Below are 14831 nucleotides of genomic sequence, written 5' to 3' on the forward strand. Positions count from 1 at the left end.
GGTCTGAAATCCGAGCAAGTATTACATATATCGTAGAAATACAATGTTAAGCCTACGAAGGATCCCTTATTTAAGAGATTCCTTAACGGAAGCTCCCCATATGTATACACATATATATAGAGAGAGAGATTAATACAAAAATGACCCTGAAACTGATGGGCAGGTTCTAAACAAATATTATACCGTTCTCCTGAATGGTATCAAGGACAATTCCTAGCTTACCCTCAATCCTCTCATTCTTTTTGGGCTCAAAAGACATTGCAAATACATCAGCTTCCATGGACCTCTCTGCAATCAGGTTTCCTATAACTCGACATGCATCGTTATCGGTAAGCGATGGCAACGAATATCTCAAATCCTTGGAATTAGTGCTTGCCACAGAGATCACTTTGCTGGTACCCCGGTGCATCACTTTGGCATGAATAAATCGCTTTGAAAAGAAAACATCCAGTAAAAATGGCCTCATATACATATCTGTCCTCTGCTTCCATGATTTCCTATTAGGTCTTTTTGCAGCCTCGCCTCGAGATCTCCGGGTATATGCAGCTCGAACGAAGGAATCCTGCATATACAAGCAAGAGAAATTTGAAGCCTTTTCCTCCATTTTGGAGGTTGAAGTTTAACTAAGAAACCACAGCTGAATTAACACATCAATCATGACTTGTGAGACTGGCTAATAGACTTACACTTTGTGAAGGATGTTTGAGCCAAAACTCGGACAATTTAGAAACCCTGACTAAAAGAAATAAGGAATGGAGACTCATGCATAAAAAGAAAAGTATCTTATTCAATTTAATTATGCTATTTGTGAGTCTTCATAATAACATTATTGAATTCTTTACTGCCTTCCCAATTACACACTAGCAATTTGTACCATCGTCTTCCTAACTATATTTGTCGCAAAGATTTTATAAAATCATAAGAAATGTACATGCACCATTGTCTGGCTCTGCTCAATATTGATTCCTTGCCAATTCATCCACTTTTCATATTATTGATGGACTTCTTAACCAGCGTATAAAGAGAAAAGCAGAACAAAAGAAATTTAAGTCGATGCTCATTACCGCATGTCAAGAACGAAGATTGAGTACCTGAAAGATTCTATAACTGACTGGAAAAGAAAAATAGATTCTATAATTGTTTAAGTCAGTAAAAGTTGAAGCTCGAGGATATGGAGCTGTTTACAACTTTGGGCAACATGGCTGATTATGATGTATCTTGTGTAATAAAATATACCATCCAGATCATGATCATTATTTGTCATGCTTAAGGATTTAACTAAAGTGACATCATCCAAAAGAGAACTAAAATTGTCTTGTCCAAAACATAAACTCCATATATTGGCTTTCATCAAGTGTCTGCTAGGTTTCTATAAGTCATATTACACAGTTGCTCCGGCATTCAAAATCCAAATAGTTGAGTCCACCATAGTTCATTTTCTGAAAGATAAACCTCAAACTTGTCAAAACCAAAAAATTCCCCTCAGCTACCACATTCAAATAAAACCCATTTTACTGGAGACCAAACTTGACCCATCATTTCAAAACATTTCCTCTTCCATTCTCCTATTGATTTCATCAAACACCTTAGCTACATTAATGCAGCACTTCCCATTCTAAAAAAATACCAACAATAGGATTTTGTATACCGCACAAAATCGAACTGGGTCAGAAGCTGTTAACAATTTACCAATACCTCTCTCAACTAAAGGTGACAAAACCCGGTTTTCTCATTGAAACAATTCAGTCCATATATGCATACAATCACAACATCACAAAATCAAGCTCTATGAAGAATTCCCAACATTTTTTTCATTGTCAATATAAGGATTTAAGAAAAAGCAAACTTAACATGAAGAAGAAAAAAGAGAGAGAGAGAGAGAGTTGAAGCGAAGTAGTGGAAGCATGCCTTGTTGGGAGTGCGGATGAGATTAGGAATAGGAGTGGTTGTGTTGCAGTTGAAGGAGATGCCAAGCTTGGGAAAAGAAGATGCCCATGAAAGCCGAGTGGGGTTTACTGAACCACATGGATATGGCGATGGAGGAGGACGAGCTGAAATGCAGGCCATTCCGAGACTGCAGACTCAAGACTGAAAAGCACATAGATGATAGATATTAGTATATTACTCAATTTTCACTCCAAGGCAAAAATAACGAGATTACTTTACCCAAGGAGTAAAATTTCGGTTTCGAGGAAATTTTCGATGGAAATTTCGACGGAAATTTTCGAGGAAATTTCGATTAAAATTTCGATTTCGACAAAATGAGATAAAAACGACGGAAATTGCTATCAAAATACGGAAATTTTGAATGAAACTTGACCATATGCTTATTTAACATATTATCTACTGTATTGATAAAAAAAATTAAAGAAACCAAATTATATAGTAAGTTTTATGTAATATAAGATGAATATAATGTGCGCTGGTGGTAAATACTGTTAAAAAAATGGGTCACTAATTAGTAATTATATAAATTACACATTTACACCTCAAATTTATTTATATTACAATTTTAACTCAATTATGGAGGAGTGACCTACTGACCTCCCAAAATTATTTTCTTTTCACATAAATCTCAATCGACCACTGTCTTAGTCTCTGTGGAAGGATGTAAAATCAATGATTCGTCACTGTCACTCTTAGACAGTTAGACTCTTAGTATATCCCAAAAATTCCACAAATTTGACCAAAAAAGAAAGCTCTAAGCCTCTAACCTCGGATTCATTGAAATTAACCAAATCCCTAATCTCCCAAAATACAATAATGCAAAAAGCTTTGAACCGTCCACCATCTATATTTTTTTTGGCCAAGAATCCACCATCTATATTTGATAGATGATAAAAGTCTTAAAAGATTAGATTATAGATCGTAGACTATAAGTCTATAACCAAAGATCCATCCATCTGGATATTCTGGAGCTATACTGGCAAAACATAATAAACATCGCTCAACTTCACTAAACAACAAGTCAACAACAAACTATTAAAAATATCTATTCAATATATTCTACAGTTTGAAACTTTGAACAACAAGTCAACAACAACAAAAAAAATATATAAAAAAGACAAAAAAACCCAACCTTGAGAACGTGAAGGTTGCTCAATTTTTACAGATTGAATCTTCTCTTCCGTTGGTTCTCAATCGATTGTGCGAAGATCGCAGCTTTTCTCCCTCAGATGGGGAGACTTATCTCTCCATTTTCTCTATTCTCTCTTCAGATGGGTGTTGTAGTGTAGTGGGTCATGGGTCCTATTTTACTTCTCTGGGGTTTAAATGGATCAGTCCAGTCACAGCCGTCCTTTGATCCTACAGCTGACATTCAATTCACAGTGGGTCGTCCTATTTATTTAGAAAATACCGAGAAATTCTACCATGCAAGTGATGCAACTATGTTACCTTTGCAGGGGGTCACGCCGCGCCGGAGAAGACAGAGTGAAGAGAGAGAAAGAGTCACGCCGCGCCGGAGAAGGAGGCCACTGGGAGAGAAACCTTGTGCGCAGGGGAGAAGAAGACAGAGAGAATAGGTTCAAATTTGAGTGTGTGGATGAAAAGAGGAAGAGATCCGAGTGATAAGGTAAGGGCCGTAAGGCTGCACAGTGAAATTTTTTCTGTTCACTACGAAATTTCGATGAAATTTTACAGAAATGCATGTGAGGGGGATCGAAATTTCGGCCGAAATTTCGCCGAAAAATTACCGAAAATTAAGGGTAATGTGATAAAATTTCGGGATCCCTGAAAAACGAAAATTTCGGCGAAATTTCGCTGAAATTTTCGAAATTTCACTCCTTGACTTTACCCACTAAATAGTAAATATCATTTTTTTTTTCTTTTAAGAAGAGCTTTTTAAGAATATTTTTGGAGTCCAGGCCAAAAATAAAAAAGAGTATTTTTGGAGTACTTTTTTGTGAAGTGATTTTGCTCAATAACCAGGGGTGGGAATTAAGATCAAAAATACCTAAACCGTCCTATTCCGTGCAGTTCCGTTCCGGTCAATCCCACCCCAAAATTTTTTTCTCACATCCCGTCCTGTTCCTAAATGGGATAGGAACGTCCTATATCATTTCAAAATATATTTTATTTATTATTTTGAATTTTAAAACTTTCTTTCTTTCTCCAACATTTTATTTATTATTTTAAAATTTAAAATTTTAAACTTTTTTTCTCTCTCTCTCAAACTCGTGACACACCCCCAGCCCTCACTTTCTTTCGCTTTAGTTTGGGAGAAGATGCAATCAGCAAGGCAAAGGCATTTGATGAGAAATACCAGTTTACTTCCACTGCTTTAGCCACATTACAAGATTAAAATGGAGTTTTGGATATGGGTCACTAATTAGTTAAGTGCTTTAATTTAATTTCTTTTGGTACTAGGTATGTGCTTTACACTGTGTTTGGATGTGAAACTTTTAGCTGGAATTTAGTGATATACGAGATTTTGAAAATCAAAATTCAATAAGTACCTTGTTTGGCAAATTAGAAATGGAATTATGTCAATTCCACAAATTTGAAAGAGTTCAAATGATGCCTAAACATGCGTTTTTTTAGAAATTATGTGTTTGAGTGAAAACAATTTTTCAGCTGTGCTACTCCATGGAGATGGAGGACCAGTGGTGCAGTATGAATTGTATGTTGAAGCTTCTCTGTACTTGCTTTTCAATCAATATGTTGGTGAGATGGAATAAATTAATTTTCAATCAATTTATGTTGCTGAAGACCTTGAATCAGAGTTTTCCTTCATCTGTAACGAAACTGCTCAAGGCCTCTAGTATTTAGACCTTAGTTAATTTCTATTGTTTTCTGAAGTAGAAATAACTCTTCTTCTTGGTATCTCTTTAAATATTAAAAAGGAAAGAGAGATTGAAGAGAACTCTACCCATGATCTTGTATTTTTTATATTGATAAAGATTTCATAGGATCCCTGTAAAATGGATGACGTCCAGTAAGAAGGGGTAGACATTTAACGAAGTTGTCAGTAATTAGAGTTGGAATTGTTTTGGCCAAAAAAAAAAAAAAGAGTTGGAATTAATCATCCTGGTGTAAAAAGATAATTCAATTAGATTTGAACTTAAAATACAATCTGGCATTCATTTGCAATAATAATATGGAACCCAGCCATTTGACAGAACGAGCACCTATTACACCAGGCACATTTACATGCAGTGGATACCCATGATCCCTGTTTAGAGGCTTTGGCATATATAGTAACAAATACTAATTAACATATATAAGATACAAGATTTGTACGATCTGCCCTTTTCCTCTTAACACATTTGCATTAGGAACATTGATCAAACATTGCGAGTCATATGATATAAAAGTGAGTCTCAAGTACATATTGTAAGAGGAATGTCACATGGTACCGAATAATGTAAAATTGAATTAGCTCACCTTGCACATGTCAACGCTAACCAACTCAACATGCTTTCCTCCTAAGGGGGAATATTGATGTTAACTTGGCGATTCCTACAAGTTGAAGAACATCGGCAAGTTTTGCACCACCCCAAATGGCTGAAAGGAGATAATTAATAACAGAAACATATTAAAGTTTAATTTTTCACTTTAATTTGCAGTTTGCACTTGCATTTAATTAAAATATGAAGGAAATTAATCAATAAGCATGTATATATAGTAGCAAATTAACCATTTCCAATGGAAGAAACATCCCAGCCAACACCTTTCACTGCTTTGACTTTGCTCATTGCAGTTCTTCTATTACTTGCACACTAATTATAAGCAGCTTAAAACAAACTGAATCAAACCAGCTCATTGCAGCCCTTCTATTACATGTACCTAAAATGGGCAATTAACCAACAAACTTGTAAAGTGGCTGTCACAATGTGCTTTGGTAGCTTCCTGTTTCAGTATCAAAAATGGAGGAGCTTAATTTTCCAACCATGCATGTTCTGCTTGCTTAATATGTTTATGCATACTGTTGCAGACATCTTTTTTGTGTCAAATATCACATTTATGATCATGCAAATGCTTGACCTTGAAGCCAGTAATTGTCAGAGCTAGGGCACCTTTAATTTGTTATGACTTAGGATATATATCAATTCTAGTAAATTTAGCAAATAATTAACAAGTTAGAGCTATTCTAATTCTCTAGAATCTATGCTTGTTATTTGGCAGCAAAACGTAGGACTTGAATAAAGAGCCTGCAATTACCTCCTAGTTACTGTATATGATTTTGGGTTCCACATTTGAGTGCCCAATAAACTGTTTTTTTTTTCTTGGTCAAGACTAGTGCTGCCTATTGCGCTAAACCCAGAATATTGAAGATAATGATCAAGTAAAGGAGGAGAAGATCCGGTTTATTGATGAGGCAGAGTGACAGAATGTAGTTTTCATATTCTAGCTAGAAAATCTCGGTGTAGTCCTGTAAGTTAGAGATTATTGTAAACGTGTACATGAGTTGTTAGGGTTTGATTTTGTATATATATCTTGTAAACAGTCCTTGATGAATAAGATGAATTCTTCCACAAACACAAACTTCATTATGGTATCAAAGCGCCGTTCCTCGGCCTAAAACCTCGATCAAAACACAACCTCTCTTTCTCAACAAAATCCTAAATACCTCGACCAAAACCTCATCTCCTTTCTCAACAAAATCAATTCAACCATGGACAGTGATGAAAAGAAAGCACTAGCGTTATTGACGGAGAAAATTTTGAAAGAAGCAGCAGGCTCTCCTTCAGGGCCTCCTGCACGCACACCTGAACCATGAGATTATTCTAATCATCCTCTCTATCTCCATCATTCCGACCAACCAGGTGCTATACTAGTGCCTCAAGCGTTGATGGAGGACAATTATGATGAATGGGTTGGATCCATGAGTATGGCTTTGACGATCAAGAATAAGATGAGCTTTGTCAATGGCTCTAGCACTCGACCAACTGCTCAAGATGATGAGCAACAACAATGGGATCATTGTGATACGTTAGTCAAAACTTGGCTAACTGGTTTCATGTCGAAAGAAATCTCCAAAAATGTTAAGCACTGCAAGACAGCTCGGGCAATTTGGACTGAGTTTAAAGAGAGATTTAGTCAGACAAACATGGTGCAATTATTCAACCTTGAGAATGCTATCTCTGCGTGTCTACAAGGTTCAGACTCGGTGACAACATTCTATACAAAGCTCAAGAGTTTGTGGGACGAAAGGGACTCACGGTGTGGCCTTACGGTATGTAACTGTGAAGATGGAATGAAACTTGGTGAGTATGTCAAGAACCAACAAACCATGAAGTTCCTCATGAGACTTAATGAAAGTTATGATGCTTTGCGGAGTAATATTGTTTCTATCGATCCTCTTCCTAATGTCAATAAGGCATATGCAATGGCGTTACGCCAAGAGAAACAAGTACAAGGCCTCGGATGCAGCAACTTTCTTGATTCACAAGCCAAGCCGTGACATCGAGAGGGCTCCTACAAGGGCTCCTGAGCGAGCCCATGCCCGCAACAAGAAACCTACCAATGCCACAAGGTGGTGTGACATTTGCAGTAAAGACATCCATTCCACAAAATTCTGTCGTGCACATTTAACGTGTGAATACTGCAATTGGAAAGGACATGATTCTGAGAATTGTTGTAAAAGAAAAGCAGATGAGGAGGCTGCCAGAAGTTCTAGCCGAAGTAATCATGTACTTGCCATGCCGGATTCTAAGGAAAACCTGAATTTTCCTTTCTCCAAAGAGAATTGCAAACAGATCTTGGAACTCTTGCACAAGAACAAGATCTCCACCGCTAACCAAGTTGGTAATATTCCTCCTTCTTTTGATGAAATTTCAGGTAAAGCCTTTCAAATTACTTGTCATGATCAAAACAGTATTTGGATCTTAGATAGTGGTGCAAGTGATCATATTATTTGTGATAGTAGCCTACTCACCAAGTCGTACGTTGTGCATAATCGTTTTGCCAAACTTCCAAATGGTTCTAGGGCACAAGTCAGTCATATTGGTTCAGTTACCTTCTCTTCTCAATTCACACTTCATAACGTCTTATGTGTCCCATTATTCTATCTCAACTCACTACTAGGAAGTACCCCATTAGAGATCAGTGGAACACTGATGTCTATTAGGTTTACGACCGATAAGGGCAGACGTGATATCTAATGTACCCTATTTTCAATATCGGTTTTTACCCGATGTTTATAAAAACTTAGACATCCTATTTGTTGAATTTCCGATATTGTTAATAATTAATATATATCGAATTTTCAAGTTTCCGCTATCTATATGAATGGATTCCGATATGTGATGTACTTTCAATATCATTAGTTTTTTAAAAACTGACATTAAAGTGTATATTACATATCGGTTTGGTTATATTTTTCGATATTGTAAACTCAGCAAAAGCTATGTTTGGTAAGTTGTTACATCACTTTTTTTATTAAAGCGATATTTAATATTGTTAACACATCAGAGTTTTAAATAAAACCGATATATCTATATAGATTAGATATCTGTTTGTCTGTTGTTTTAGATATTATAAGTCTTTTAAACATCATGTTTGAGCTACCATGTGATATAAAAATTATATTAGATATCGCTATTATTTTTTTTTCCGATGTATATGCCTGTATAAATATCAAATTTAAGACATTAGATATCAGTGTTGAATGGATATTGTAAATGTTTTTTAATTAAAAAAAACAAAATTAAAATGGATTGTTAGATATCAGTTTGTCCTGTCAAATATTTGATATAAAAATTCGAACATGCACCATCCAATTTGTGCAATTTAAATGCTTCCATCAATTTCATCCAACATTCTCATACAATATTTCCAACATCCAATTTCAACCATATTCAAGTTAACAAAAATAAATTACAAATCCCTCAACAAGTAGGGATAACCCTAGCTAGCTAATCCATTTTTAACCCCCCTAAGAAACTTCAAAAATCTGCACAAAATATAAGGCATGGCTAGTTCTAAATTATGCACACTAGTTAGCTAGCTAGCTAGTTCTAAATTCTGCCTTTTCCTTTACAAAAGATTGGAATGGCAGCACTAATACCATATCCACAAAATGTATGTCAAAACAGTATACCAACATGCATGTCTAAAAATAATGCTCGGTGACATAGTCTCCCCACTCAACTCGGACTTCATCAATTTGGGCTTGGGTGTAACCAGTCCGCTTGTTCTTCGTCTTAGACCACTGAAAACATTAAAGACAAGTGCATGATCAGCCACCAAAAGATATGCAATTATATATTCAAATGATAAAAGTTATGGTCTTGCTGCAATCCCAAAACCTATACATGGCAGAGTGCAAATAATATATATAAGGCTAGCTGCATGCTATCAGAGCCACCTAGACATGCAATTATTCAAATAAAGAAGCTAGGCAGCTTATAGCAATCCCAAAATCCAAAAGGAAGAGTTGCATGTGATAGCCCCCAGCAACAAGCTTAAGTACATGTGATGGTCCAGCAAGCTTTAAAGTTCAATTTACCAGATTTACAACAGCCAAAACCATATCCTAGTTTCCTATCAATCCAAAACCAGTTTCAAATTTAAAGATTGAGAAAGCCATATCCAAGTTTCCTATAAATTAAGCTGCATATCCATGAAATTAAAAAAGTCAATTGCATGCAGTTGGAAATTCTAAAGACAAGGGGCAGTTCCAAGTTCAACATGCAAAGTTGCAAACATTCATGCAAAGGACAAATATATGCAGGGCAGTTCAAGCCAATCAAACACCATATCCAAAGGCAGTGCATGCCTATATATATAACTTCAAAATCTCCAAAATAACAGATTGATGACATAACCAAAACAAAAATGCAATCAAAATTACATCGGATAATAATTTATATATACTGAAATAGTCAAAAGGATTCTAACCATGGTCTCAAAGGCAAGGTTTGTGTCCTCAATGATCTCTTTCATGTACCTCATCACATAATATGCACATTCAACACCACCTGGTTGTTTAGGACACTACATACAAGCAAAAGTGCAGGGTGAATGGCTTCTTTAAGTGCATAAATGTGTCGTGTGTAATATGCCCAAACTATTCATAAAGGCAGTAAAGAATGGAAAACTATGATTACATAATCTGATAAAATATCCCAATAATAGAACACACTACCAGATCATCCTACTGGCATTTAACTCTGCTCAAGCCTTGAGTTTGATTAAGTATAATATATGTATCTTTTCTCACCTTTGCAAAGGATCCATACAGCTGGACCAGCAGTCTTTATAGGGACCTAGTGACGTGGTGTAAGCACTGCAAACAGGAAAGAGATGCAAGAATTAGGAAGTAACAAAACAACTTGAGTAGAGAAAATACCAAACACAATCCTTAAGCTCCTCAAAAAATGCAACAGCTAAGAATAGACAACTATATAAAAAAAATAAAAATAAAAACAACTTTTAGTAATTTTTACAATGACAATAATGATAGCTGACAATGAAAAATCCTCACATGGTCCATCCAAATGCAAAGAGAGAGTAACAACAAAACTACCAAGTTCAATCATTTACAAGTTAATTACGCATACAGAAAGAATAAGAGCAATCTCATGTTACAAATGAAGCCAATACTGAAATCAAACAAGAGGAAGCCAAAAAGATAATAGAAAAAACCAATCATACAGAATCAACAGCGAAACCAAGCTACAGAAAATCAATTTTTGGATTAAGTGGATGACAATTGTGCATACTGCTTCCAGGTATTCTATAAAGGAATTCTGGGTATCTATGCAGTTAGATGTTAGATTCACACTGCTTTTTCTCTAAAAAAGTTTTTTTACATGAAAAAAAAAAATTGTTGAAACTGTTAGCAATCAAATCTTCGAATCTATTTTGCAGTTATTCCACAGGGAATAAATAACACATAGCTAACTTCGAATAAAGTCAATAAACACAGCTCACTGGTACAATGCTGAGGCATTCCGTGAAGATGAACCCTAATAGAGTCAGCATTAATAGTACTTATTGTAGTAATTATACCGATAAAAAAATATTTAAAATCTCAAAAAGCAGTTATTAGAGAAAGTGGTATGATTAGTTATATCAGAAAGTTGTCAGAATAGGAGTCAGAGATGGCACTTTAGAATCAATTAATCACCAGAGACAAAATTGGATTTTCACATTGGCCCAACCAATAGCTTTTTAGGCTGACGAGGTTCCTTCATTATTCGTACCCCACTCTTCGTCAGCCTCGTTACCATTAATGAGTACAGCACCATCCGTTGAATCAGCGTCTACCACAACAGGCTCCTCCTGGCTTCCTTCCTCCTCTCCATACTGTTCATCTGCATTCTGTTCCCCATACTGTTCATCTGCAGTCTGTTCCCCATACTGTTCATCTGCAGTATGTTCCCCATTCTGTTCCAAAACCTGTGGTAAAACAGATCACAAGCAGAAATGAAACTTTAGTGTTTAAAAGCCAATTCATAAAGCAAAAGCAAAGAGAAACTATAATATGGGTTCTTTATGCAATGAAATCCATATCAGCTTCATACAAATAAGTCTACAAGTTAGAAGACCTAGCTTGTACCAATCATATAGACCAAACATTCAAATATATTAACTAGAAGTAGTCCAACATGCAGATCACATAAAAAAGAACAAATATGTCCTGAGACAGGCAGGAAATCTGCATATCTTATCATGCAAATATCAACGGTTTAAAATAAATTCGCAATGAGAAATAATATCTTCCAGCAAGCAATATAAAATTTGCATCCATTGTCTACCTCATGATTAGCATCTCCATTTTCAAGAGGTTCCTCTTCATTCAATTGCATGTTCCTGAAAGCATCCACAAGGGTGACGTGTGCTTTGTCAACATGGTTTATGTACTCCTCGGCAGGAGGATAAACACCCCTAAAAAAAAAACAATCAAAAGAAAGCTATTAATACAACAAGGCAAATAGCGTCAAGCCAAAAGAAAAAAAAAATAAGCTGGAGATGTCAAGAAACTTGTGCTAAAACAAAGGATAGAAGGTTGACGTATGTGTGTGTGTGTGTGAGTGAGAGAGAGAGTGAGAGAGAGAGAGAGAGAGAGGGAGAGAGAGATACCTTGTCTCTGAAGCTTTAGATTCAACAGAAAGAGCAACTTGCCAATCCTCAAACAAATTAGGATACTCTTCAGGATTAGCCAAAGACTCAGCAGATTTTGGATTAACCTGCAGGTAACATTAATCAAAATGTAAGCCACATAATGTATTATACTTGAGCATACCAAAATAAATTACAATGAACCCATTGACCATTGTCTATCAGTGTGAAACCATTAATAACATAGCACCCAATATCAAAAATTGAAGGATCATAAGAAAATCACAGTAGAAAGATTGAATACTGTGGAAAGATGGTTACACAAACAAAGCTGCTGTGAAATTGAGAATTAGTAAAACTGGAAATGATGGCACCTATATTTACTAAAAACAAAATGATGACAACTATTCTGGTGAAATTTTTCTGCAGAAATTAGTTTAAAAATGAGCCAAGTTAATTGTTCTTAACTTCGATAGTAGAATTAGTACCTTACTTTCCTAGAAAAACTGCATGCAAAGGAGATATTTGCCTAAATATTTGCAATAACAAAATTGTGGATGAAAAATATATATATATATATATATTTAAAAATAAACTCTGTTATATGTGAATGTCAATGTGAATTTGTGATATCTCTAAGCTATTATAAACTGTGATCAATCATTTATATGTCCCCCATCGATCATCATTATTATGTTATGTAAAGTGCAGACAATGCATAGCAAATTTACTATCTCTAGCTATTTATCATAGATGGATGAAAAGTAAAAGCTAAGAAAAACATATATGTAAAGAAAATAATGGGCATACCAGTTAAGCTAAATCCCTTTGTATCTTTGTTATCAATGGCAATGGAATTCTGAATATCACACTTGCCAACAACAACACAGGAACCCCATATTAGTGTAAGAATCAATACAATTGACCCAGCTAGCAACCCCATTCCAACTGAGACCTGACTTTGAGCTGTTTCTTTACTCCCCGAAAGTCCCGATACTGAAAAGAAGCAATTTAGAGCTAATTATTAAGTACATTATGTTGTAGACGTTGCTCAGATGCACGAAAAGCCAACATGGTAGCTAAGACTGATGTCAACCTCCCAAGTCGACAGAAACTGTACACCTACCAAAGCTCCTGTGGTGCTGAAACCAAAAGCCAGAATTAGCACAAATAAAAACCCAAACTTCCTAAGTTAATTCACAGAATCAATCATGCCAAGAAAACCACAGAATAAGCCCCTAATTAAAAGAAGCAAATGAAGCATTAAGCCCACAAAAAATTAACGCTAATTTGAAGAAACAAATGCACCAGATCCCTAATTTCATGAAGCATACGAACCTAGCTAAGAAATCCATAATTTGAAGAAAAACCTAAACAATAGAAAAGCCCAATTTTGAAACCCTAATTTCAGTAAAGAGAGAAGAGGACAGAGAGAAAGAGAGAACCCAGGATGAGATAGAGAGAAGATCGAGGACAGAGAGAAAGAGAGAACCTAGGACGATGACTAATCTTACCTTTTGGCTGCAACCCAGGACGATGAGTGTGGCAGAGAAAGCTCTTGAGGGCCGACGATATGGCTAAGGTCAACTACGCGACGATGACAAGGCCGGACTGTGAGAACGGCGACGCCACGATGAGGGCGTGGGTGAGAGAGATCGCCGCCACGATGAGGGCGTGGGTGAGAGAGAGAGAGAGAGAGAGAGAGAGAGAGAGAGAGAGAGAGAGGAGTGTGAGAGGAGTGTCTGAGCTATAGTGTTTCTGTGTTAATTGTGTTTGAGAGGGGGGGAGTGTCGGGTCTAACTTAAGTCAAAACACTTAAGTTGTAACAAAAATTTTTATATTTGATTTTGAGCTGAAACAATTAATATCAGTTTATGGTTTAGATATCGGTTATTGTAGAATTTTAATTTTTACCCAAAAATTTAGATATCGAATTTGAAAACTTGGCGATATATAAATGTATTTAGACATCATTTTTAGAAAACTAAAAATCCAACTGATATAAAAAACTTTGACAATATCAATTTGTTTAAAACCGATATATTTTTAGTGATATCTAATGGGGTACTTCCTAGTAGTGACTTGATTTCTGTTAGTAAGTTGTGTAGAGATTCCTTTTGTATCACCATTTTTCTTAAACACGTGTGTTACATACAGGACCTATGCTCGGGGAGGATGATTGGGACGGGATCTGAGAAGGAAGGACTCTATTGCCTTAACAAAGTTCAGCAAGTCACATGCAATGCCGTTGACAGTAGCTCTCAAACGCTCTGGCATCAACGGCTTGGTCATCCATCCTCTAGAATTTATCATTTATTTCCTTTTCTTTCTAATACGTCTTGTGATTCAAGCAAGTGTTCTATTTGTCCGCTAGCCAAACAAACTCGTATTCCATTTTCTTTGAGTTCAATTTCAAGTACTTCTTCGTTTGTTTTAATTCATGTTGACATTTGGGGAGGTTATCATGAACCTTCAACGTCAGGTGCTAAATACTTTCTTACAATTGTTGATGATTTTACTCGTTGTACTTGGGTTTATTTGATGGTACAGAAATCTGAAGCAAGAAAGTTTTTGATCAATTTTATACATATGGTTGAAACTCAGTTTGATACCAAAATCAAAACAATTCGGAGTGATAATGGTCCCGAGTTTAAAATGCCTGATTTTTACTCATCCAAAGGTATTGTGCATCAAATGAGTTGCGTCAACACACCACAACAAAATGGTGTTGTTGAACGTAAACATCGTCATCTGCTCAACATGGCTAGAGCCCTTTTATTTCAAGTGCAATTACCTACGTCTTTTTGGGGAGAAGCCATTCT

The 14831-nt window shown here is 35.9% G+C and overlaps 3 protein-coding genes and 1 long non-coding RNA gene across 4 annotated transcripts; 1 reads left to right on the top strand and 3 right to left on the bottom strand.

Annotated features, from left to right (window-relative positions):
* On the bottom strand, positions 1 to 2106 carry LOC147291075 (uncharacterized). The gene is made up of 2 exons (XM_086237700.1): positions 1909 to 2106; positions 1 to 562 (listed from the first exon to the last, which is right to left on the bottom strand). Exons 1-2 carry the CDS (start codon positions 2065 to 2067, stop codon positions 167 to 169), a joined length of 555 nt encoding a protein of 184 aa, XP_086093826.1. The 5' UTR covers positions 2068 to 2106; the 3' UTR covers positions 1 to 166.
* A 4510-nt stretch (positions 2107 to 6616) lies between these two features.
* LOC147291076 (uncharacterized) lies at positions 6617 to 7405 on the top strand. The gene is made up of 2 exons (XM_086235866.1): positions 6617 to 6680; positions 6723 to 7405. Exons 1-2 carry the CDS (start codon positions 6617 to 6619, stop codon positions 7403 to 7405), a joined length of 747 nt encoding a protein of 248 aa, XP_086091992.1.
* Positions 7406 to 10052: 2647 nt separating this feature from the next.
* On the bottom strand, positions 10053 to 12224 carry LOC147291077 (coatomer subunit beta'-1-like). The gene is made up of 5 exons (XM_086235867.1): positions 12207 to 12224; positions 12031 to 12137; positions 11706 to 11835; positions 11151 to 11346; positions 10053 to 10231 (listed from the first exon to the last, which is right to left on the bottom strand). The coding sequence occupies exons 1-5, from the start codon at positions 12222 to 12224 to the stop codon at positions 10212 to 10214; spliced, it is 471 nt and encodes a 156-aa protein (XP_086091993.1). The 3' UTR covers positions 10053 to 10211.
* Positions 12225 to 12691: 467 nt separating this feature from the next.
* On the bottom strand, positions 12692 to 13712 carry LOC147291078 (uncharacterized). Its single transcript, XR_015121381.1, has 3 exons — positions 13524 to 13712; positions 13136 to 13151; positions 12692 to 13005 (listed from the first exon to the last, which is right to left on the bottom strand). It is a non-coding gene; the product is annotated as an uncharacterized LOC147291078 (long non-coding RNA).
* Positions 13713 to 14831: the final 1119 nt, after the last annotated feature.

This window comes from Dryas octopetala, chromosome 3 (assembly GCF_963921425.1).
Source record: "Dryas octopetala chromosome 3, drDryOcto1.1, whole genome shotgun sequence".
Lineage (NCBI taxonomy): Eukaryota > Viridiplantae > Streptophyta > Magnoliopsida > Rosales > Rosaceae > Dryas > Dryas octopetala.